Genomic DNA, 23,811 nt, shown 5'->3' on the forward strand with positions numbered 1-23,811 from the left:
TAGCAATAATTCAGCAACATCAATATACAATCCAGACCAGGGAGTCAAGTGGTTGATGGCAACGATACTGATCCTAGTCTCAATGCAGGCTAACACTGTCAGCTGACACACTGAAAACATTGATTATTGTACATAAACCCTAGTAGGTGGGTGAGTGGGTGGGTGGCTCGAGTGAGTTTTTTGCCACTTTTCACAATATTCTCGCAATGTCACAGGGGGGGGGGTGGGTGAAAACACCAGAAATGGGCTTCACACATTGTACCCATGTGGGGAATTGAACCCAGGTCTTCAGTGTGACACGTAAATGCATTAACCACACGGCTACCCCACCACCCCTACATAACCCTTACAGGCATGGGCTTGATCCTCCCCAAAACAACCACAGGGTTTTCAGAACACAGAAACATCAATCTTGGTAACAACATGCACTGCAACAACATCCAACATGGCGATACACAGACAAACACGCTCACTCACCTGTCCGAGGAACTTCCTCCAAAGGGGTTCTTCTTTGGCGATTTCAAAGTCATTGGGACCATACATGGTCTGTCTTCGTTTGGCCTCCTCGTCGGAGAGCCCGGCCTGGAGGTGGGTGCGGCATGCTTCCTGGACCTCCTCCACCGACATGCACGACACGTCCGTCGACCTCAGCAAAGTCATCATCTCCTCAGATTGCTGGAAAAGTAATGTCAGTAAATCAGTCAGTGATTGGGAGTAGTTGCATGGACAGCAGTAATGACTAATATGGAACTAAGCTCAAGTCCATTTGTCTTGGAGCAGTAAAATACGGGAAGGACAAATGCCATTTCCTTCTGCATCATCCTATTTTCTTTTCTGTAGCATGCACCCAGCCCTAGAGAACACTTTAAACAAACTGCCAGATACCTGAGCACATGAGAACCTGTCAGATACCAGACTGTCAGTACATACCTCCTCATGAAGTGGTTGTGTATTGGTCACATGGGTAACTTTTACCATCAAAAAGGGTTTTGTTGGTTTATCACATATGTTACCCTTTACTGTTAGTCTCAGTTAGTCTCATTGAAAATGATTTATGCCAATAAAACTAACTTGACATCAGAAAGGAAGTTGTCATCATCAGTTGGGTGAGTGAGTGAGTTTAGTTTTACACCGCGCTTGGCAATATTAAAACTATATGGTGGTGGTCTGTAAATAATCGAGTCTGGACCAGACAATCCAGTGATCAACAGCATGAGCATCGATCTACGCAATTAGGATACGATGACATGTGTCAACCAAGTCAGCAAGCCTGACCACCCGATCCTGTTAGTCGCCTCTTACGACAAGCATGGGTTACTGAGTGAAGATCAATTATAACCAATTGATAGTAACAAATAATCCCATTTAAATTGTAAAGGAGCCCCAGAGAGATGGGAAATTCTGAGGAAATCTAGACTTGCTTCATTTAAGGCTTTAGCATTGCAGTGAGGGCCAGGCAGTAGGGAAAATAATGTGGTTTAGGGACTGTGAGTGAGTGAGTGAGTGAATATGGCTACGCCGCTTTTAGCAATATCGCGGCAATATCATGTCGGGGAACACCAGAAATGAGCTTGTACCATGTGGGGAATCAAACCCGGGCCTTCGGCGTGAGAGAGAACACTCTAACCACTAGGCTACCCCACCTTCCCCAGGGACTGTGAGACAGACATATCAAGATGCCTTCAAAATGAACTGTTCATCTACACCGCAAGCTGCATTCTCTAAACCATATACACAGCTGTTCTGTCTTTAATATGGAACAGTGGGTTCTCAGGGATGGATTCAGTAGGTGACTCACTCATTATACTCAAAACACCAGGTACACCATGACATACAGACTAATCATGGAATAATTAAATATATCTCCAACCTGGCCACCAGGAATGTGACAACCATTTACAATTATATTTACATTTACAATTATATGTAAGTATTTGGTATCAGAACATGATTTATTAATTCATAAAAAAAATATAGAAAGCTGTTACTGAGTAGCATGTCCAGATGGCTATTCAGATTTAATATATTAGCATTACACAGTGATTTACCTTGAGGGTCCCTGGGACTCGTGCTTATAATTTTCAGGGGTCCTGGACAACAAAATGGGGGTCCCATACACTTTATTATTATTCCTAATACTGTTAATGTATTGTGTCATGATCATAACAATAATTGTTACAGTAATGAAATTGCAAATGATACCATAACTCAGCTAGTAGCAAATTCAGTGATAACTTATCGTTACTTGATTAGGAATTTTTACAAGAGTATTTGGACTTTTTCTGCATCCCTGTGGATGCTCTAATACATTTTGTTGTGTCCATTGTCACTTTTTATGCGTATAGGACGCAGGAATTCGCGTCCTGTAAATCCCTGATTACAGTTAAAAAAATAATAATGTATTTTAGCATTTACAATTTGATTATATTGTTAAATGCTAAGATTATGATTCAGAATCTGAAAATACTACTGAAAGACAGTGTGCAAGGGGTTCAAGCACTCATTAAGGGCAACAGGAACAACTCTGTACGAAAAGATTTATGCTTGTATCCAACTGAAGTGAATTTTTTTTAAGTATATATAAAAAACAAAACAACTCTGTACGAAATATCCAATTACAATTTGAATTTTTATTTGATTATCTCCCTTTTTTTGCTGCTTGTAAAATAATGATATGATTATGATTAAATAGTAAAAAACTACTGAGAGATGGGAAGAGAGGATTCCAGCACGATATCATTAAGGACAATTGAAACAACGCTGTATAACATATCCATAATGTACACTGGCTGATTATGTATGCATTAACGACGCAAATAACAGTGACCGCACACAGGCCTAGTTACATCCACAGATGTTGCTTACCTCCATTGTCCTAGTATAAAGTGTATGATCCCAATCGAGAATTAGCTGGAGACAATATCAGTATAACACATCTCATGTCCTCAGTGCTGCCGTACACAGTGTGTGTTGTACTAGACAGGTGTGCCTGGTCACTGAACACGGGAGTGACAGCTCTCTCACGACTCTGACAGACGATGTGACGTGTATCAATACCGAGCCACAGGCTACACACAGTTTTACAACCACCTTTTGATTCATGTCCTGGTCTATCCAGCTAAAAACATAGACATCTTTGTCAAGAATCCTGGCATATCTGCCAAACAGCTGACATTTTATCTGATATAAACCAGTTGCTACAGAAATTACTCCCTCAATGTTCTATACTTATGTGATGTATCAGAGTCTTATTTCGTATGCTGAAGTGAAACACATGCAAAATATTTTACTTGAATGTAAGTAACAATGACTAAGGTAGGATGTTATTCCACTGAAAACAATATTATATACATAACATACTTGGCATTCTGGGCATATGTCTTTAAACAACTGCAATAACAATGACCAACCCAATATGTAAAGTAGTTGTTCAATGTCATACTCAGCAAAATTTCAACTATATGTCTGTCAAATATTGAGTCTAGATCAGACAATCCAGTGATTGATATCATGAGCACCAATCTTCCCAACTGAGATACGAGGACATGCAACGACCAATGAGCCTTACAACCCATTCCATTAGGTGCCTATTATGACAAGTATGGATTACTGAAGACCAGTTTCAGTTTCCGTTATCAATAAAGGGAAGATAGGAAAACACTTGACTGACTATCATATATTTTGTAAATAATAATACTGATCCACTTTTAATTGAGGGGTAAATTGCCAGAGGCAGAGATTGTAACAGATATAATATTTGTATCCTGTATGGCATATGAATGTCACAGTCACTCCTGATACGTAATATACATGTCCTGATGAACTCTGATCATGATTACATGCCTGACATTTCTCTAAAACAGAATACACAAGGATAGAAACAGTGGGTGATGCATCACCTCGTCATTACTTATGCAGTGGAGTTAGTGAATGGTTTTAGGTCAGATGTGACATCACGCCAGAAGCTTGTGTCACCATGCTTTGTTTAAACGTCCTTTATTTAAATTCATTAAAAGCTATTTATTCAGTGTATTGCCACTTTTAACAACATTCCAGCAATATCATGGCAGGCAGTGTTCACGAATGGTGGTTCAAAGTAACAGGACAGTGGGTCCTGTAAGTTTCAGGTGTCTGTCTGACCCATTGAAAATTCACAGGACCCAAAGAATAAAATTAAACACACATTTCAGGTTTAACATTTGTTATAATTGGCATTAAATTATTAACAAGTATAAGATCTACAAACAACAAACAAGTGTCACATGTCACATATAACAACTTCGGTCAAAGTCATGGGGAAACATATAGCCAGACACTGGGACTGGCGGGTTGTAGACTTCTATCAGACCTTTTTCGAATCTGCCAGATTTGTCAGAGGGTCAGACGCTATTCGTGAACACTGGGCAGGGGACACCAGAAATGGGTATCACACACTGTAGCCATTTGGGGAATCGGGCTCAATTCTTTATATCATGACGAGCCAATGTTTTTACGACTAGGTTATCCCACCACCTGACAGATGTGTCAAAAATAGCATTATGTGCCAGGTCAGCACGAAGTAGGTTGGTGCCCTGGAGCACCTTACCTAACCAAGCTATCCTAAGGCTAACCTTTCTTTTGTGCCTTGACCAAGGCTAATAAAGCCGACAATTAGGTCATAAATATGAACAATGGTATCACTCAGAGTGGCTGACAGTAAACTACAAGACAACAGGGATTAAGTATAGAGATTGGCATCGTCAAGTTAAAGGCAGCTGAGTGATTCTAGTCATAACGCATCACAGCGACATGGGAATTACCTTCTGGTATTTAATGTCATTAGTTGGTTGCTATGACAACTTATACACATGTACAGCACTTAAAAAATGTGGCAACATATTGCATGTAACAGCAGTAGAATGAGTAAAGCCAGCATAAGAAGTAAATAATGAAAATATCTACGGTAGAGTTCACATTCATACCTCTTGGCAAAATATACTCTGTATGTATGTGACACTGTCACATGCGTCATGGTGTCCTCTTTTGTGTTTAGTCACATTACTATTGACCAGAATTATCAAGATTATAACTAAACATGTTACCACAGACATAGTCTTCCCAGTAGACTAACCACTAGTCTCTGAAATGAACATATTTTACAGAAAAAAGGCTCATAGTGAAAAAAACACAAAATATAATAAAAAGGAGCCCTGTGACTTTCTTCATTTTCAAGCTGTGGAAATCTAGATTTGCCCTCCAGACTTGCGTGGGATTTCTTGGATATATGTGCTTCTTCCCAGCATCCCCAGCAAAGTTTGACCCCAAACTAGGACGGTGTTTGGGACTCAAGTATTCAAAGCAGCTATCACAGTAATCATCCGCACATGTGATCATAATATCATCGAGTGGCATTTAGTAATGAATCACAACTAGTTCCGATGGATGAGCTTCTTTAAATAATTAGGGTAAAGTTTCATAAGAACTTACTCCGAAATATCTCTTAAATTGTTTTAAATAGGTTTTTTTACCCAAAAGAACATGTCATGTTCACATGATCCTACGTCAAAGATAGGCAGAGGCTGGGAAGCTACACATATTATAACATATGGGTACATGTGAATGAAACTATGCCCATGGCATGAACATCATTAATGGATGCTTGCAGCGATCGTGGAAATAATGAAGTGATTACTTTCCGATTATAGCAGCCAGAAGCTAAATGCCTCTATGAAATGTCATCCCATGATATATCAAAATGAAAACAATGTGTCAATAACAAGATGATCAATCAACAACAGACAGTACGTAGTAAGACGACAGTTTCATTATCTTCTTCACCAGCTCTTGCTAAACAATATCAGACAAATTTTCAAAGCGACCCAAGAGATTTCCCAAACAGCCTAGATGGGACAGATTTTCAACACATTTGAAAGAAACCCAAATGGGACAGGTTCTCTACTTATTTGACTGGTTTGTTGGTTTACTGTTCAACACCGCACTCAACAGTATTCCAGTTACATGGCCATTGTCTGTCAGTAATCGAGTCTGGACAATTCAGTGATCAACAGCATGAACATCAATCTACACAATTGGGATACACTGCTTTAAACATGTTAAATGTTCATTCACTCACTTGATTGAGTGTAATTATCAGGAAAACTAAGAGCTACCCATACACTTATCTCATACTCTACATGCAATGTTCCTTGTTACACTCCATCCAACAATAACTTATTCTCCAGTGGTCACAAGTTTGTTAGTCCGAGAATAATTGAAACTAATGAAAATTTAGAGGGATGAATTGTTTTTTCTCCTAAATAAAGTAATAATACTAATATTATATAATGGACCAGTAAGATATGCCTAATGGCGTCTACTTGTGGTTCACCAATGACAGCAGATCACACATACCTCATGAAAACTCCACATGATATATTCCCAGTAACTTTCCATTCAATGACCTCAGTCTGTCCAACAAAAGCAGACCCCACAAACTGACAACATAATTAGATTATTTCCATAAGCTATTCACATTAATTAAACAGATGCAGAACTAATAGATCAAAACAGAACTTATTCTGTATAACGCAATCTATCATGAGAGTTATTATGATTCATTGATTATATGTCAAATAACAGAGCATCAAACATGATGAAAACTAAATTACTTCTACCTACTGACAGTTAAAAATACTGATGGAAGATTTCACAGCTTGTGCCCAAATTAACAAGTGATTGAGTGAGCGTAAAGCCGCCTTCAACATTATTCAAGCTAAATCACAGCGTTTCACCTTGCTGTGGGAAGAGAGCTATAAGTGATGTCTACGACATTTACCAATTTGGTGAAAGTTCTGAAACCCATAAACAGGGCCATGCCTAGTGTTAGGAATCGGAAACCAAATCCTCTATCGATTATCGGTGGAAATGTGGCAAACGATTATCGATTATTTAATCGAAATACATACATTTTTAATGTAATCACCATTTTAAGGGGTTTGTCCCAGATTTTTTCTAATTAATGTTTCTTATAACTAATACTGTCCTGCAATGAAATGCATGCATGCAAGAAACACACTGGAATTGTAATTAAACAATAAGCTCAAACAATGAGTGCATGTTTGTTCGTGAATATTCGTCAAATTTAAAGGTTAGTTTACTTCATTCAAGTGTGTTATACTAAAACAACAAAATTCTGATTAATCGAAAATATGTTTTTTACAACTGATAATTATTTTTAATCCTTTTTTCTATTGATTTTCATTTATTTTTGGTCATCAGAACGCCACTATACCCTCGACAAACCTAGAAACTAGGGGTAAATTGGTATACAGTGGTATTAGTAGAACCTCGGTACTTTGCCTTCAGTTCGGTATACCAGAATACAATCCAAACATTTGGTATTTTCGGTTTTCATACCATCATCTCTAACTAATCATGAAATGATAATTTTGTTCATTCAAAATAACAAAGACTACGGTTATTTCTTTTCCATGTTATTAAACAATGCAAGGTTTGACTCTTGTCAATTTTCTGCATTAAGATCATGTCTCATATATAACTGAAACGGATCGAACCGAAGGCCTTGTACCACAATATGTACCGTACCATGGTAAGAGCGTACCGTTTTACCCCTACTGGAAACATAACCAGGATAATTGGGATTCAAACAATGGTTTCATTCATGCCCAAGGGACGCAACTCTGCACTGCATGTTGCAACACCTCAGACAACTGAGCCATCCACGCCCCCCAAATCAACAAGTAATAGTGTTTGAAATTATGGTTTAAGTCAAGGGGGCCTTGGCCTCGTTTCACAAAGCAATTCGAACACTACTACTGTCGTAACTCCTATAGTTTAACATTGACTTACGACGGTTGTAGGACTATGATCGCTTTGGGAAACTGGGGCCCGTTTCACAAAGCCCTCTTACCAGTACGACCTCGTAAAGCAGGCCGTAGACCACCTCTTACTTTTTTACCCTGTTTCACAAAGACCTCGTATATTAACACTGTGCTGTAAACAGCCCAAAATTTAGGACCCCGATTGACCTGTCGTAAATGCTTTAGGACTGACTGACTGACTGACTGACTGACTGACTGAGTTTGGTTTTACGCTGCTTTTAGCAATATTCCAGCAACATCACGGCGGGGGACACCAGAAATGGGCTTCACACATTGCACCCATGTGAGGATTCAAACCGGGTCTTCGGCGTGACGAGCCAACGCCTGAACCACTAGGCTACCCCACCGCCCCAAATGCTTTAGGAGGTCGTAAACACTACAAAGATGGCGTCAACGATTATGGCACTGCAAGTGATTAAAACGCGTTAACAAAGAAGACCTGAGAAATTTTGAGACAGGTCGAACGTGCTCGACACTCATGTTGTTTTCTAACTGTGCAGAAAGTTAGAGCCCCAACTGAACAAACCAACAAGGCGTTCACATGCTATTCCGACCTCCCTGCAAATTTTGTGTACACAGAGGTATTTGGCAAAAGGGGTTTTCCTCAGTGAAATCGGGGATCTCCATGGAATATCCCGAGCTAGTGTGTCAAGAATACTCCGCGACACCGCTAGTGCTCTGGCCGTGTATCTGGACTTGATTAAAAACCCCTGGGTGCCACAGGGACATATGTCCTTCCTCTTCAACCCTCACTTTGAAGTCTAATAAAATTCTAAATATGTCACGCACACAAATATACTTCACAGTTTTGTATTCTGCGGGAAATTCCCTGTTTCTTGATACCATCCACTCAGACAAAGCTAAAGTGCTTAAATAACCTTTCAAAATAGGCTTCATCGTAAATGTCGCCATTTTATACACAATACGAAATCACAGCATTATTTGCTGTACAGTGTAGACAGTATGTTTTCAAATGTGAAAATCGGATAATTACTGGGAGTACTGAATTTCAAAAAATAACATATTAATGATAACTGAAATCAGTTTTTCATGATATCACTAATGATAATCTGAAACGCTGCCGATGAACCTAGAATCGGTTTGGATGTTTTCGAAAATATACTTACACGAACGCCGAAGTGCGCTTTCCGCCATATTGGATAGTGTTTACAAAATCACGTCTCGCAAAGGCCGGTATAAAGACGCCTATTACATCATTACTGTAGTTTCAAATGTAAACAAAGAAAAATTCCGATTTATACTGCGTAGCAGCCGGCTATTCATTGCTTGCAATGGCTCAATACATTTAGAATATGTATGGAAAGAGTATCATAGCAAGAAAGAGGAAATCAAAAATAGATACAATGCAATGATTTGATACTTCATAAGAAATTGCCAAAGTTTCGTGCAGCGTGACGCCATAACAGACGCAAAATCACGCAGAACGACAGCGGTAATTATCAGCATTTCTGGCTTCTTCTCTTACTTACAAAGAAAACATACAACAATACACAGATAGTCAGAGTCACTCTGATTACTTACACTTCATATTTATGTACAAACGATCCCTGAATCAAGGGAAGAGTCCTCGCAAAATCCTGTGTACCCTTGTCAGCGAAGCCGCCATTTTGTAAGAAATCGGTCATCGGTTGTGATGTCACATTGTTGTAGTACTACATATTAGGCAATATCTTTGAGGTGAAGGTCGGACGAAAAAAAGTAAACACAATCGTCCTATCCTTCTGATTACACTTTCAGTACTAAGATGTATATTTTGCGTATCATTCAGATATTTTCTTTCATGAAACCAATTTCAGTACCTACATTTAGCCTTGTTCAATATCATATCATACGTGGATATAGGGTATACGTTTTTATTCTTTGAAAGTTTTTGATTGTTTGAATAAAAGTTACCAAAAAATTGACACATTTAGAGTATCACACCATATTTTAAACCTTTACACAAGTGTTAGTAGATCAAGCGTAGCCAAAACTGCAACATTGACTTTAGGTCCTATAGTGTGCAATATTCAATACATTGGGACTAATATTGCAGTTTCATATGAACAAGTTAATGGACAGCGATTTATTTCAAACCTTATAAGTAAAACTGATAATATTAATGGAAATGATTTATACATTTTATCTTGTAATTTTCAATGGAATTTAGTGAGAGAATCCAAAATAATTCATTTATTGATATTTTTTTACGATAAGATAACCTGTACATTGAATTAAAAACATAACATTTGCATTGTTATTCAAACTGTATTTCTATTTTGAAATACTTTGGGAATAACAAGATAAGCAGGTGCCCGTTCGGTCTCGCTTTATGCGTTGCTATGCAACAAAGTACCTCTTATACAATGTACGACATGGATTTAGGACCGCGTCTTACGACATGGATATGACATCTTTGTGAAACGGTCGTAAAGGAGGTCGGAAGAGGGTTGTAAACAAGGTCGTATGGGCTACTACCTCCTAAATTTAGGAGGCTTTTGTGAAACGCGGGCCTGGACCCTTGTCAGCATCATTAAATGTTTGAGATATAACTTACAAACGCAACTACTAAAGAATAAACTTCATGAACCAAGAATCTACTAGAAATTGAATACAGCGTGATGATAGATGAGCGTTTTGACCAAACTGTATCAGGACTATATGCAAGGCTATTTAACACATAACATCACCCAAATCCCAGCTTCTAAAACTGTGTTTGTCAATGTGGTTTTATGCTCACTCAGCAATGTCATGAATATTCCAGCTTCACCACCTGTGAATTATTGGTTCTGAGGCAGGTAGTTTATGTTCAGGAGATGTGTACTGACAGAATGCACTAGCTGGTAGGTCAGAATACTTGTTGAGGTTACTAGCTCCTTAAAACATTGATTAGCCTTGGGCAATCAGCTTGATCAGGCTGTGCCTTGTGTTAATTTCAGTACTGTAATACAGGTCAAACTTAATGGTCGTTGACTGCACAGTTGATGGTTATCTGCAGTAAAAGCATGAACAGTAGGTGTGCATACATTACAAAAGTTGAGTTCTTAGAAGGGCATTTAGAAGTGATAAACATGAGTCCAAGATTTCGGTTGATATAAAAAAAAATCTTTAACTCGGTACAAAAGATGGCAATTAAAACATTTAAAGACAAAAAAATTCAGGAATTGATTTTAACATAAGTGAGTTTGTGGGTTTAGTTTTTCGCCGCTTCTAGCAATATTCCAGCAATATCACTGAGGGAGAGATTAGAAATAGGCTTCACACATTGTACCCATGTGGAAATCCAACCCGGGTCTGCAACGGGATGAGCAAACACTTTAACCTCTTGGCTAACCCAATGCCCCTGATAATAACATGAGACTGATTGTCCACAACTAAAAAATAAAATTCAAGGACTTGCTTCTGTACTACCACTTTGGAAAACTGAAACACATTGCTAAATTTATTAAAAGTCTAACCAAAGACAAATGTTGTTTGATCAATCACGCACCTAGTACTCAACATGCTTACAGTAGCAAAAGAACAAGCTCCACACAGTCACACCTGTTAAAATCAATACGTCCTACAGATTTAAAATAACATTTTTCATGTGATGACAGCTTCAACAGGTGGAACTGATGTGAAATCTGAAACCCTACATCACTAAATATGTAGATGAGTTTTGGGAATCCACCTACAAATCTGTTATTAATAACTGACTTCATCAGTCAATCGCTGACAAACTTTATCGACAGCAAATGTTGACCACATCATAGAGGTTTGTTACCATGTGTACAGGTGGGTGTCCATGCTGGCTGAGTTACCTATCACCCTGCATTAACCTTTTCATAACCATACAAAACATTTAGCCTTATCATAATTGCCGATATGCTTGGCTTGTACTGAGGGAGCAAACATTTTTCTAAAAATATAATCAAGCCTTTGTTCTTCTGCCAAAATTTGCATATGACTTAAACAAAAAATAAATCTTCTTGTATCCAAAGAAAAACACCTCCAGTACTATTTATTTAAAACCTAACAAACACCCAGTTATGATTGAACAAATAACATAACAATAACATAAAACAATCCCTACTAATCTAAAACCAGAATCATGAATGAAACAGTTTGTGAATTTGGTATTCAACTAGCATAGGACCCCAATCTGTTATTTATTATTTTTTATAAATTATCATTTAAACTATTCATTTTTACCTTAGAGACTTGTGACATAGCTACCTGCCCACCAGCCACTGGTAAGCAAATGTTTGTCAAGTTAAAGATTCTGAAATGCCCTTTGTGACAGGCTACTGAAAATTTAACGGTGACTTAATTTTTTATGCACAACTCTTAGTACTTTAAAATATAAACATTTCTATAGCGATATGACCATCAAAATAAAGTAAATTAATATCCTGAGCAAATCAAGGTAGTGAGATTCGAGGATAATATTTGTTGACTTTATTGATATCTTTGTCATTTCACATATCTTGGAAAACAAATCCTCCCACACCTAAGTTAGTTAAATTTCAAACTGGCTAGTAAGATTTAAGACTGACTAACCTTCCTAACCAACAATATTCTCACCACTTCACATAATGGCAGTGCCTTTAAACTTAAAAAAGAGTAAGCAAATACTAACACCGTACTTTAGACATAAACTCCAATGGTAGCAAGTGGTGAGAAGAGTTGATCAAATAACTCTGTATGCTTTCTTTACAAACTTAACTTCTACTCAACATGAAACCTAACTTCCAAGAAATCATAAGTACGAATATCAAAATAGGGCATGTTCAAAGGATATAGTTCAGTCTACAGACAAAAGACTGGACATGCTGGTGCTAGTATTGTTACACAAAACCATACAATCCTTTCAACATATATGAGTAGTTTTATGTATTCACCATGACGACGGGTACTGTACTGGACATTTTTTCCTCTGTTGCAGAGAAGTGATTAGCTTGATATTATAACATTATTTTACAAGCTTACCTGGAACAAACATGACATCATGCACGGTAGCAACTAAAAACTGTTTCATAAGTTTGCATTAACAAACTGACGATACTTGAGGCACTTGAGCATTGCAAGTACATGTAGTTTAATAAACATGAGTTTGGTCAAGTGTGTGCGACCATCAAAGGGATGTAACTCTTAGATGCACCACTGCGCTAGAGAAATTTTGCTTTTCGATGGAGAATAATTAACACACTTTGTCATTGCAAGGAATTTCTTACATATCAGTTTCCTATAAAATCATAACTATACAAGTTCTGCTTAATTCAGCGCCTGTTCAGTGCAAATTACTGGCAATTATGGCCTTTGAAGGCTTCAACCCTGCGAAAGGAATATAACTGAAGATGTTACTTACATAACATTGTTGTTCAATACTCAAGCCAGTTTAAATATCAGATCCCATGTACAAAAATCCCATACATCCACTTAAACATTAAGACAAAACTGTTACTATAGAAATGTACCTGAACTTAAAGACATTAAATAATAATGGTGTAACACATTTAGTGTGATGAGAACTGTCAACCTAAAGATTCTTCTCCACTCCACAACCATTTCACAAGCATGTCACCTGTCAATAGTAGGACAGTACTTGCAAGTTGTATCTCTCATATTTTGTAAACATAACCGTAAGCATGGTAAGTAATTTACCACTTCCACCAAACTTCTCTCAAATATTGACTTACTTTACAATCAGTTGTTTGACTCACAGTACATTCCTCCATCACACAATCATCCCTTGTTACAAGTACAGTGTTGTATGTCCACTGGTAAAGTACCTCCACACAATATGTTTATGCTTTACTGTCACCACCAACAATGATGCCTCCCTTATACTACTCCCTTACTACTAGTCTCATTGCATAACACATTCAGTCAAGCATTGTATGGGGTCAAGACTCATCATAAACTTGCCACCATGCAGATATATTAATCCTGACTGGAGCAACCTCACTTCCTCATTCTACAGCCTCGAGCAATTCTTAGTGTCAGCAAACACATTAGAATTTAATGGGTTAATTTCAACAATGTCAATGAGTAATGCTTTTTATGTCTGGTCGTAGCATCAATAGAATGTCAACTATCTCCTTAATACTGTCAACTTGGATTAAACCATTTCAGAGGTGTTGTAATTTTCTCCAGGTTGTCTGAATCAGTATTCACTATTATTGTGTGATGGTGTGATCTGTCTTCTCTATACCTGTAAATATTGGTTCTTTCACTCAACGGTACCAATCACAACTTTTTTGTCTAAGTGTTGATATTTCTGAAAAGTACTTATATTTACTTTGATAAGATTAAGGATAACAGAAAATAGAATGGTCATGAAACTTGTAAAAGAAAACTTTTCCAATTCTGGTAGCTAAAACATTAAGGGTTTTTTCATTTGTTCAGGGAGGTTCCTGCTGAACAGTAGCCTGTCTCACCACATTATCTTCCATTCTGCCAATCCCTTTCACTTTCAGAGTGCTTAAGCCCTAAATGAAGCAAGTCTCAGGTATCCTCAGGATCTGAATCTCTCATTCTCATAGAGGCTCCTTTTCAACTTTCATAAATGGAATTGTTCGTTTCTATAAAACTTATATATTTTGAGACACCAAGCATTTATGTCTAACTGAACAGTAGCATATGAGAACCATGACAACTGATCTTAAGACTTAGGCTGTTACGATTTACTTATATGTTTGGTGAATTTCCTTCATGACGTCAAATCCTTATTCATGATCACCAAAATTCGTGAGTGAGTTTAGTTTTACGCCACTTTTAGCAATATTGCGGCAGAGGACAGAAATGATCTTCACACACTGTACCCGGCCTACCTTTAGATTACAGCACCACAAAGTTTAAAAATACGTCATAATACCCTTTTACCTAATGTAATGTGATTTTGTTCGAAAGCACGTTCTCGAAACGATGCCCTATGACGCCTGCATGGCAACAGGGTTGTCTAGCTCAGCGAGTGCGTATAAGCTCCGCTCACTGATGTTTCATCTCCACAAGCTATGTAATTGCATAAGCCCAACGATGTTGAGAGTTTTCAATTTTTTGCAAGCACCAGTTTGAAATATTTTTCTTTTATCACTAATACGCTCATATTTATTTGTATTACGAGGTGCTGAGGTGTTATGTTTTGTGTATGATTGTATTTTGTATTTTTTAGATTTAGTGAGAATGCGTTACACCGGTCTATATTATATATATTCGATTATTCGCAATTTTGGTCAATGTAATTATTTAAATTATGTAAATATATTTTATATTTCGGTTTCTAAGTAACTATTAAGTTTAAATGATTTACCAATGTTAACTGACATACATATATATTTTTTTCATTCAGTAATTTGCACCATTACATAGAAAAGTTTTTTATTAGTATTATATTTTTCGAAGTGGTAATAATGCATTACACTGGACACATCAGTCATGTTTGTGCCAGTCAGTCCATGCATTCTATTTATTAGGATTATTTCAAGGGGTTAGGTACGTTAGGGTTAGGTTTTAGGGTTTAGGGTGTAGGGTGTAGGGTGTAGGGTGTAGGGTGTAGGGTTAGGGTTAGGGTTAGGGATAGGGACATAATTTAATATAGTAGGTACATGTCCAGTGTAGTACGTGAGTACCATTTGTTGTTTTTCCTTTTGCATTTTAATACTGCCGGTTCGGTCAATGCATTCTATTTATTAGGATTATTTCAAGGGGTTAGGGTTAGGGTTAGGGTTAGGGTTAGGGTTAGGGTTAGGGTTAGGGTTTAGGGTTAGGGACCTAATCCAATATAGTTGGTCGGTGTAATACATGAGTACCATTTGTTGTTTTTACTTTTTTTCACACAAAAACGGGAAACCAAAAACGTCGAAAGTACACTATGAAATGGTTTAATGTAGAAATTTTGGGCTAATGGAAATTGGCCTGGAATTTGCACTCAAGCCTCTTTCACACGCAACATAAATTTTGTTTAGTAATGATTCGAAGGCTAACTCACCCTCGTGCTGTCACTACACATGCTCATGTCTCCCCCATTCCTTAGTGCGATCCACATTATCCTTACAGTGTTCCCTACATCACTTTTCTGTCACAAAATCACCGATTTATATAAAAGCGCGTCATTCATGCATGCACCGTGAAATCTACGTCTGACGCCTGAATTCAACAACCCTTTTCAGTTTGAGGAATATCAGCTCATTCCACCCCACGCAGTATTTTGTAGATTACGGAATGGGACGAGTGTGCCAAATGGCATCGGATCCCTTCGGCAATTGTCCGTAGATTAAAATCACGAGACACCAAGTCTGCCCGTAACCTTCGTAATTGTCCGTGACCTATTAGATTCTTTCCATTCATTTCCGTGACGTCACAGGAATGACTCGATAAATTTGCACATTGTGCAACAGTGTGGACGTAGCTCAGTCGGTTAGCTGTCGAGCTAACAATCCAAGGTCGCCTGTTCGCGTCCAAAGGGTTCTCACAAACTGGTTGCTTGTCTTAATGACACATGACCTTCGGCAGAGATCATCCTCACGAGAAGTTGTGGTGCTGTATTCTAAAGGTGCTCCCTGTACCCTTGTGGGGTACTGAATCCGGGTCTTCGGCGTGACAAGCGAACACTTTAACCAGTAGGCTACCCCACCACCCCATTATCAAAATCAAGCATTCATTATTTTTTTTAAATGGAGTGTTTTTATTGAACTTGGGTATTTCTTATCAAAGCGAGAGAAGCCAGGCAGGATAAAAGTACACACCCTTATATATTTAATTTGACAGTAATGTGGGCACTGGCCATTTTCATTATTAATTAACTCTGTTAGCAAGGTCAAGACAAAGTATATAGTTTGTTTTTGTTTCTATGATGATAATGAATAATATATCAACTGCATACTGTATTCATAACCCAATATTCGTATTCATTACTCGATATTCATGACATGTATCATATTTATTGTAAATCCATTGCTGCACTAGTCAGCACACAGACCCATCAATACCAACCATTTCCATCAAACACTGTCAGCTGGCAGCTGAAGGACACATCTATTGGCAGTCAGTGAGAGACAATGCAATCAACAGACTGTAGAGGCCTGTGTCCCACATATATTGTATGGTATTACACATCTGGGTATCTAATGTGCTAATCATGCTAAATGCAACATGGTAATGACAATCTAAACATCTCTATTGACAACTCTGTTGATTACTTGTACTGATAATTCAGGTGACATCTTTCCCTGACACAACTTCTTGACACAATGGCAATGTCAGACTATGCTGCAGTTATCCTGAATGAGACCGTGAAGTCACAAGTCTCTAAATCAGTTCTATTTTCCACACATGTAATATATTATCATGTACTTTAAAAAAATAACAATAAGCACAACCATGATGATCAATTGTCACAAAAATGAGGTGTATACCGATATACTGATAATTCTGGTGACATCTTTCCTTGACACGACTTCAACACACAATGGCAATGTCAGACTATGCTGCAGTTATCCTCAATGAGACCACAAAATCGGTTCTATTTAGTCAATGTTGTAGGCTGATCAAAATAAATTGAAGGTTTTCACACACATATAACCTGTCATCATAACCTTTCAAAGAACATTTTATAAACTTGGAAATAGCAAAGTTCTGGCTCAGTGTTTCTTGTTTTTTAAGACATGTCAAAATATTATTTCAAGGTCACATGCATCGCAAAACACAACTTTGCAGATTCTGATACTTTTCGGTATGGACTTACAGAAACAAATCATCAAAAATGCAAATTCAACTTAAAAATTTGAAAAATAACGCGATGAAAAAACCCTTAAAATCGAAGTTCAAACGATTCACTAATTTTCCCCAAGCGCTTGGGGGAAAAGTGGTTTCAACAGCTGGGCTGCGCTCATAGCACATGTGCAGTTAAAAAATAGGTTCGCGCAGTTTGGAAGCGGGTTGTCCGGTGAATACTCGGTGAAGGCTTTGGTGTGAGCTATTTTTCTAATGTTCTGTTGATATTTCACAGGCACAAGCTTTTTATATGTTATGACAGTAGATTAACGATTTAACTGTTTATATAATTTCATTTGTCTATTTCACCACACGTTCTTCTTACCGAGTCACTTTCTCAGTTCGATACTTAAAAGCAATGTCATTATTTAGCGTTGACAGAATTTCTAACTGTGATATAGATATGTCGTTGTCACAGACAAAACTCAATGTCTGTTTTATTGACACCTATGTGAAGTATGTGTCTGCCTGCCTGTCTGCTAATGACAATATTCAATACACAACTTCGATCACTGACCACATGCAATTTGAACTTAACACCTATCAGGCTATACACCATAAACAAAACGCATTGATTTATGGCCCGAGTTCGGTCTCTGTCACATTATGTAATTACACAGACAGGCAGGTGTGATACATACTTGTACACATGACATGTTATGATGTATGTTGATTGCAAAATGTTATACACAAAAAATGAGCATGTTTTTACAAAATCCAACATCTCTATTTATACACACAATGAGCCGTGAGGGCATCTGCAAATGAACCAGCCGTTACACTTGAGTGCACACCCACCTGCTCTGACTGGGTTCGGTATCCCGGCTGCTTCGTTTCTTGAGAAGTAAACCCAAGTACAAAATATTGCACTTTTGATTTGCGATTGTACGCTTATAATTTTGTTTATATGTTTCATAATCAGCAATGTATATTATATGTCATGAATAAGTGATAATTGTGTTTTAATTATGTTTGATTTTTTGGTTGCATGTGACCTTTAACTTAGAAGTTTAATGAACCCCAAATACATTTTCATCCCATACGTTCACAGACTGTAATACTGTAAATCTCTTCACCATGTTTATCTTCAATAACATGATTGATGCATGTCATCTTATTATAACTGCATACATCCATGTTTATGAGTGAGCGAGTTTAGTTTTACGCCGCTTTTAGCAATATTCCAGCAATATCATGGCAGGGGACACCAGAAATGGGCTTCACACATTGTACCCATTCGAACACAGGTCTTCGGTGTGACGAGCAAATGCTTTAACCACTCCCTTTCCCCATCCACATTTATGTCAACCACTGAACTGCCTGGTCCAGACTCAATTATTTACAGATCATCGTCATATAGTTGGAATATTGCTGAGTGTAGCATTAAACAACAAACAAACAATGAGCATGACCATGATGATCAGTTGCCACAAATATTGGTGTTAAAATCGTACTTGTCTAGGGTCTATCATGTCTAAACATACTGCACAAGTATTAAAATCATTTAATTTTTAAAACTGTTTCAGACCTTGAATACCATTATCAGGGGGCCTCTATTATCGCGGTAATTGATGTTGTCGCCATCAGGACTATGAACACCTACTGACATTTGGCATTTTATATATATTATCAGTTGACTGATGTTTAATCTTCATTTCCGTCACAAATAATGTGGCACAGTCACAACTCATTTGATATGATCGTGGCAATCCCATTTGACCCGGAAATTGAAGCAACTCTCTTTTACTGCGGTATTGCTATTTTCTTACTATGGCACATGGTACAAGCAAACGACACTGCCAAACGTTTACTAAGACACCTAACAAGCCTAGATAGTTTTGATATTAAAATTATTTAGGAATTTCATTCAGATTAGTAATATCATTTTTAACCAAAATATCTGAAACTTCTATTCATTTTGATTCAAGGTAACAATGACGTAACAAAATATTTTTGCCGCCTTAAAACGCATACCATACAATTTGCCGCCATGTGCAGGGTGAAGTTGCATAATACGTCACATCCTGTTATAGTTTTAGGGCAGACAATATGCAAATGATCTTATAGTTGTCGCAGGATTATTCTTGACAAAGTAAGTTTTGATTTGTGCAAGATGCAATGGCAGCAGGGGTCATATGTGTTTCAAAACGTCCCAGAACTTACTGAAAAAATTAATACTGTAATATTTCTACGATTAGACATGACATTCCAATGAAATAAATCACTTTTTCAAGTGCAATGAATGTTTTTTACGTAATTTGCATATGTAAACAGCTGATGCGGGACGTGGTGTTTCTGTTTTCCCGATGTTTTCACATGCCGCGATCATAGAGAGTCCCAGTATAATAAAACCTGACACTCCTTTCAATAGTACGATGCACAAGATTATAAACCTCTTGATCATGTTGATACAGTTCCTGATAGGACTACTCATATAATAAACCAGAAATAATTCAATTTTGAAATTAAATTTTCAAAAAGAAATATTTAAAAAGTTTACTAGCCTGACCTGGGAACTGCTGCTGCTGCATGTACCAGAACCTTACTAACTCTCATGGACAATGATGGAACTAAACTCTAACAGTCTGCGACTTCAGCCACCAGTCTGGAACCCAAGTGTGGTAAAATTATGTTCAGTCCAATAAGCTGTATTAACCCTACTGAAAGTGATGCTGAGAGCCATGTGATGTCAAGTCGACACAAAACATTTCTGGCATCTACATGACAAGAAGAGCCTAACTTAAAGCAGAGTGTGATTTAAACATTAGCTCTTTGAGAGCTACAGCCACTTGTCAGCCGGGCCACATGGAATGTGGAGAATTTCCTCTAAAAGTAAAAACCATCATAAACTATCTATCCCAATATATACAGCATCAGGACCTGAGTTTCATGATATTACACAAGGTATGTGTGTCATGACACCTCAACCTTTCCATAGCAGCATCCTGCCTATGCTTCATCAACCACTCTGTGGATGACCGCGCTACATAGCCCGAACCAGCAGCAGGGCAACCTAGCCTTGTTACAAGGCTCCACTGAAGGATAAGTCCATAAACATATAGTCATCTAGACTAGCCTCTAAGATTAGAATTAATAGTTAAATGAAAATTTCAGAAAAATATAAAATAACAGACTGGTGACCATGTTGACAGCTTATCTAGACTTGCCTCTTTAAAGAATAGAATTACTATACATTGTGCATCCATGGGCTTAGCATTCAGTAGAGCCTTGGAGCATGGTTAATAGTGATCTTATCCTCCTGAATAGGCAAGTCTAGATTAGTGGACAGGACAAGGACACAGGTCTTTCATAACATGTATAAAGATAACCATCCTCGATAATTGAGTTGTCACTCTCCGCTATACCCTGGATGCATCCACGGCTTGGCCCGATAATTATATTACATCCCTTTGCTGGCTTTTTATCCAATCAGGTGTCTGCGGAGGGAAGTTGAGCTTAACCAATCACAACTCACTTTCGCTTCTTAAATTATCTAACTGTTTAAACTTGACAACACAATTGATGCAGAGGTACTCTGAAAGAGGTAGAAGGAGTTCTTTCATATAAATATTTTAAAGTTTTAGATCTGTCAATTTTTCTGTATGATTTCCCCAAAAATATGAGTGGCACTGCGAACAAACCTTCGCGACTCAAGACTGCTATCTTTGTTGACACTAGCAAGCTCGGATGTAACGGCGGCTTAGCTGATTGGCTACTGTGAGAATGTGGAGCCAGCAAAGGGAGGTAATATAATTATCGGGCCAAGCCGTGGATGCATCCACCAGAAATGGACTTCACACATTGTACCCATTGAACACAGGTCTTGATTGTGACGAGCAAATGCTTTAACCACTCCCTTTCCCCATCCACATTTATGATGTCAACCACTGAACTGCCTGGTCCAGACTCAATTATTTACAGATCATCGTCATATAGTTGGAATATTGCTGAGTGTAGCATTAAACAACAAACAAACAATGAGCATGACCATGATGATCAGTTGCCACAAATATTGGTGTTAAAATCGTACTTGTCTAGGGTCTATCATGTCTAAACATACTGCACAAGTATTAAAATCATTTAATTTTTAAAACTGTTTCAGACCTTGAATACCATTATCAGGGGCCTCTATTATCGCGGTAATTGATGTTGTCGCCATCAGGACTATGAACACCTACTGACATTTGGCATTTTATATATATTATCAGTTGACTGATGTTTAATCTTCATTTCCGTCACAAATAATGTGGCACAGTCACAACTCATTTGATATGATCGTGGCAATCCCATTTGACCCGGAAATTGAAGCAACTCTCTTTTACTGCGGTATTGCTATTTTCTTACTATGGCACATGGTACAAGCAAACGACACTGCCAAACGTTTACTAAGACACCTAACAAGCCTAGATAGTTTTGATATTAAAAATTATTTAGGAATTTCATTCAGATTAGTAATATCATTTTTTAACCAAAAATATCTGAAACTTCTATTCATTTTGATTCAAGGTAACAATGACGTAACAAAATATTTTTTGCCGTCTTAAAACGTACCATACAATTTGCCGCCATGTGCAGGGTGAAGTTGCATAATACGTCACATCCTGTTATAGTTTTAGGGCAGACAATATGCAAATGATCTTATAGTTGTCGCAGGATTATTCTTGACAAAGTAAGTTTTGATTTGTGCAAGATGCAATGGCAGCAGGGGTCATATGTGTTTCAAAACGTCCCGGAACTTACTGAAAAAATTAATACTGTAATATTTCTACGATTAGACATGACATTCCAATGAAATAAATCACTTTTTCAAGTGCAATGAATGTTTTTTACGTAATTTGCATATGTAAACAGCTGATGCGGGACGTGGTGTTTCTGTTTTCCCGATGTTTTCACATGCCGCGATCATAGAGAGTCCCAGTATAATAAAACCTGACACTCCTTTCAATAGTACGATGCACAAGATTATAAACCTCTTGATCATGTTGATACAGTTCCTGATAGGACTACTCATATAATAAACCAGAAATAATTCAATTTTGAAATTAAATTTTCAAAAAGAAATATTTAAAAAGTTTACTAGCCTGACCTGGGAACTGCTGCTGCTGCATGTACCAGAACCTTACTAACTCTCATGGACAATGATGGAACTAAACTCTAACAGTCTGCGACTTCAGCCACCAGTCTGGAACCCAAGTGTGGTAAAATTATGTTCAAGTCCAATAAGCTGTATTAACCCTACTGAAAATGATGCTAAGAGCCATGTGATGTCAAGTCGACACAAAACATTTCTGGCATCTACATGACAAGAAGAGCCTAACTTAAAGCAGAGTGTGATTTAAACATTAGCTCTTTGAGAGCTACAGCCACTTGTCAGCCGGGCCACATGGAATGTGGAGAATTTCCTCTAAAGTAAAACCATCATAAACTATCTATCCCAATATATACAGCATCAGGACCTGAGTTTCATGATATTACACAAGGTATGTGTGTCATGACACCTCAACCTTTCCATAGCAGCATCCTGCCTATGCTTCATCAACCACTCTGTGGATGACCGCGCTACATAGCCCGAACCAGCAGCAGGGCAACCTAGCCTTGTTACAAGGCTCCACTGAAGGATAAGTCCATAAACATATAGTCATCTAGACTAGCCTCTAAGATTAGAATTAATAGTTAAATGAAAATTTCAGAAAAAATATAAATAACAGACTGGTGACCATGTTGACAGCTTATCTAGACTTGCCTCTTTAAAGAATAGAATTACTATACATTGTGCATCCATGGGCTTAGCATTCAGTAGAGCCTTGGAGCATGGTTAATAGTGATCTTATCCTCCTGAATAGGCAAGTCTAGATTAGTGGACAGGACAAGGACACAGGTCTTTCATAACATGTATAAAGATAACCATCCTCGATAATTGAGTTGTCACTCTCCGCTATACCCTGGATGCATCCACGGCTTGGCCCCGATAATTACATTACATCCCTTTGCTGGCTTTTTATCCAATCAGGTGTCTACGGAGGGAAGTTGAGCGAACCAATCACAACTCACTTTCGCTTCTTAAATTATCTAACTGTTTAAACTTGACAACACAATTGATGCAGAGGTACTCTGAAAGAGGTAGAAGGAGTTCTTTCATATAAATATTTTAAAGTTTTAGATCTGTCAATTTTTC

At 37.8% G+C, this 23,811-nt stretch overlaps 1 protein-coding gene across 1 annotated transcript in view; it reads right to left on the reverse strand.

The window, feature by feature from the left end:
- The window catches only part of LOC124254250 (calcium-transporting ATPase type 2C member 1-like), a 45,738-nt gene that overhangs the window by 16,138 nt on the left and 5,789 nt on the right, over positions 1-23,811 (reverse strand). Inside the window, exon 2 of the mRNA XM_046688165.1 lies at positions 478-675. Coding sequence (XP_046544121.1) covers positions 478-675 — 198 coding nt within the window. The remainder of the gene's footprint in view (positions 1-477; positions 676-23,811) is intronic.

This window comes from Haliotis rubra, unplaced genomic scaffold (genome assembly GCF_003918875.1).
Source record: "Haliotis rubra isolate DU_JTF1 unplaced genomic scaffold, ASM391887v1 Scf57, whole genome shotgun sequence".
NCBI lineage: Eukaryota > Metazoa > Mollusca > Gastropoda > Lepetellida > Haliotidae > Haliotis > Haliotis rubra.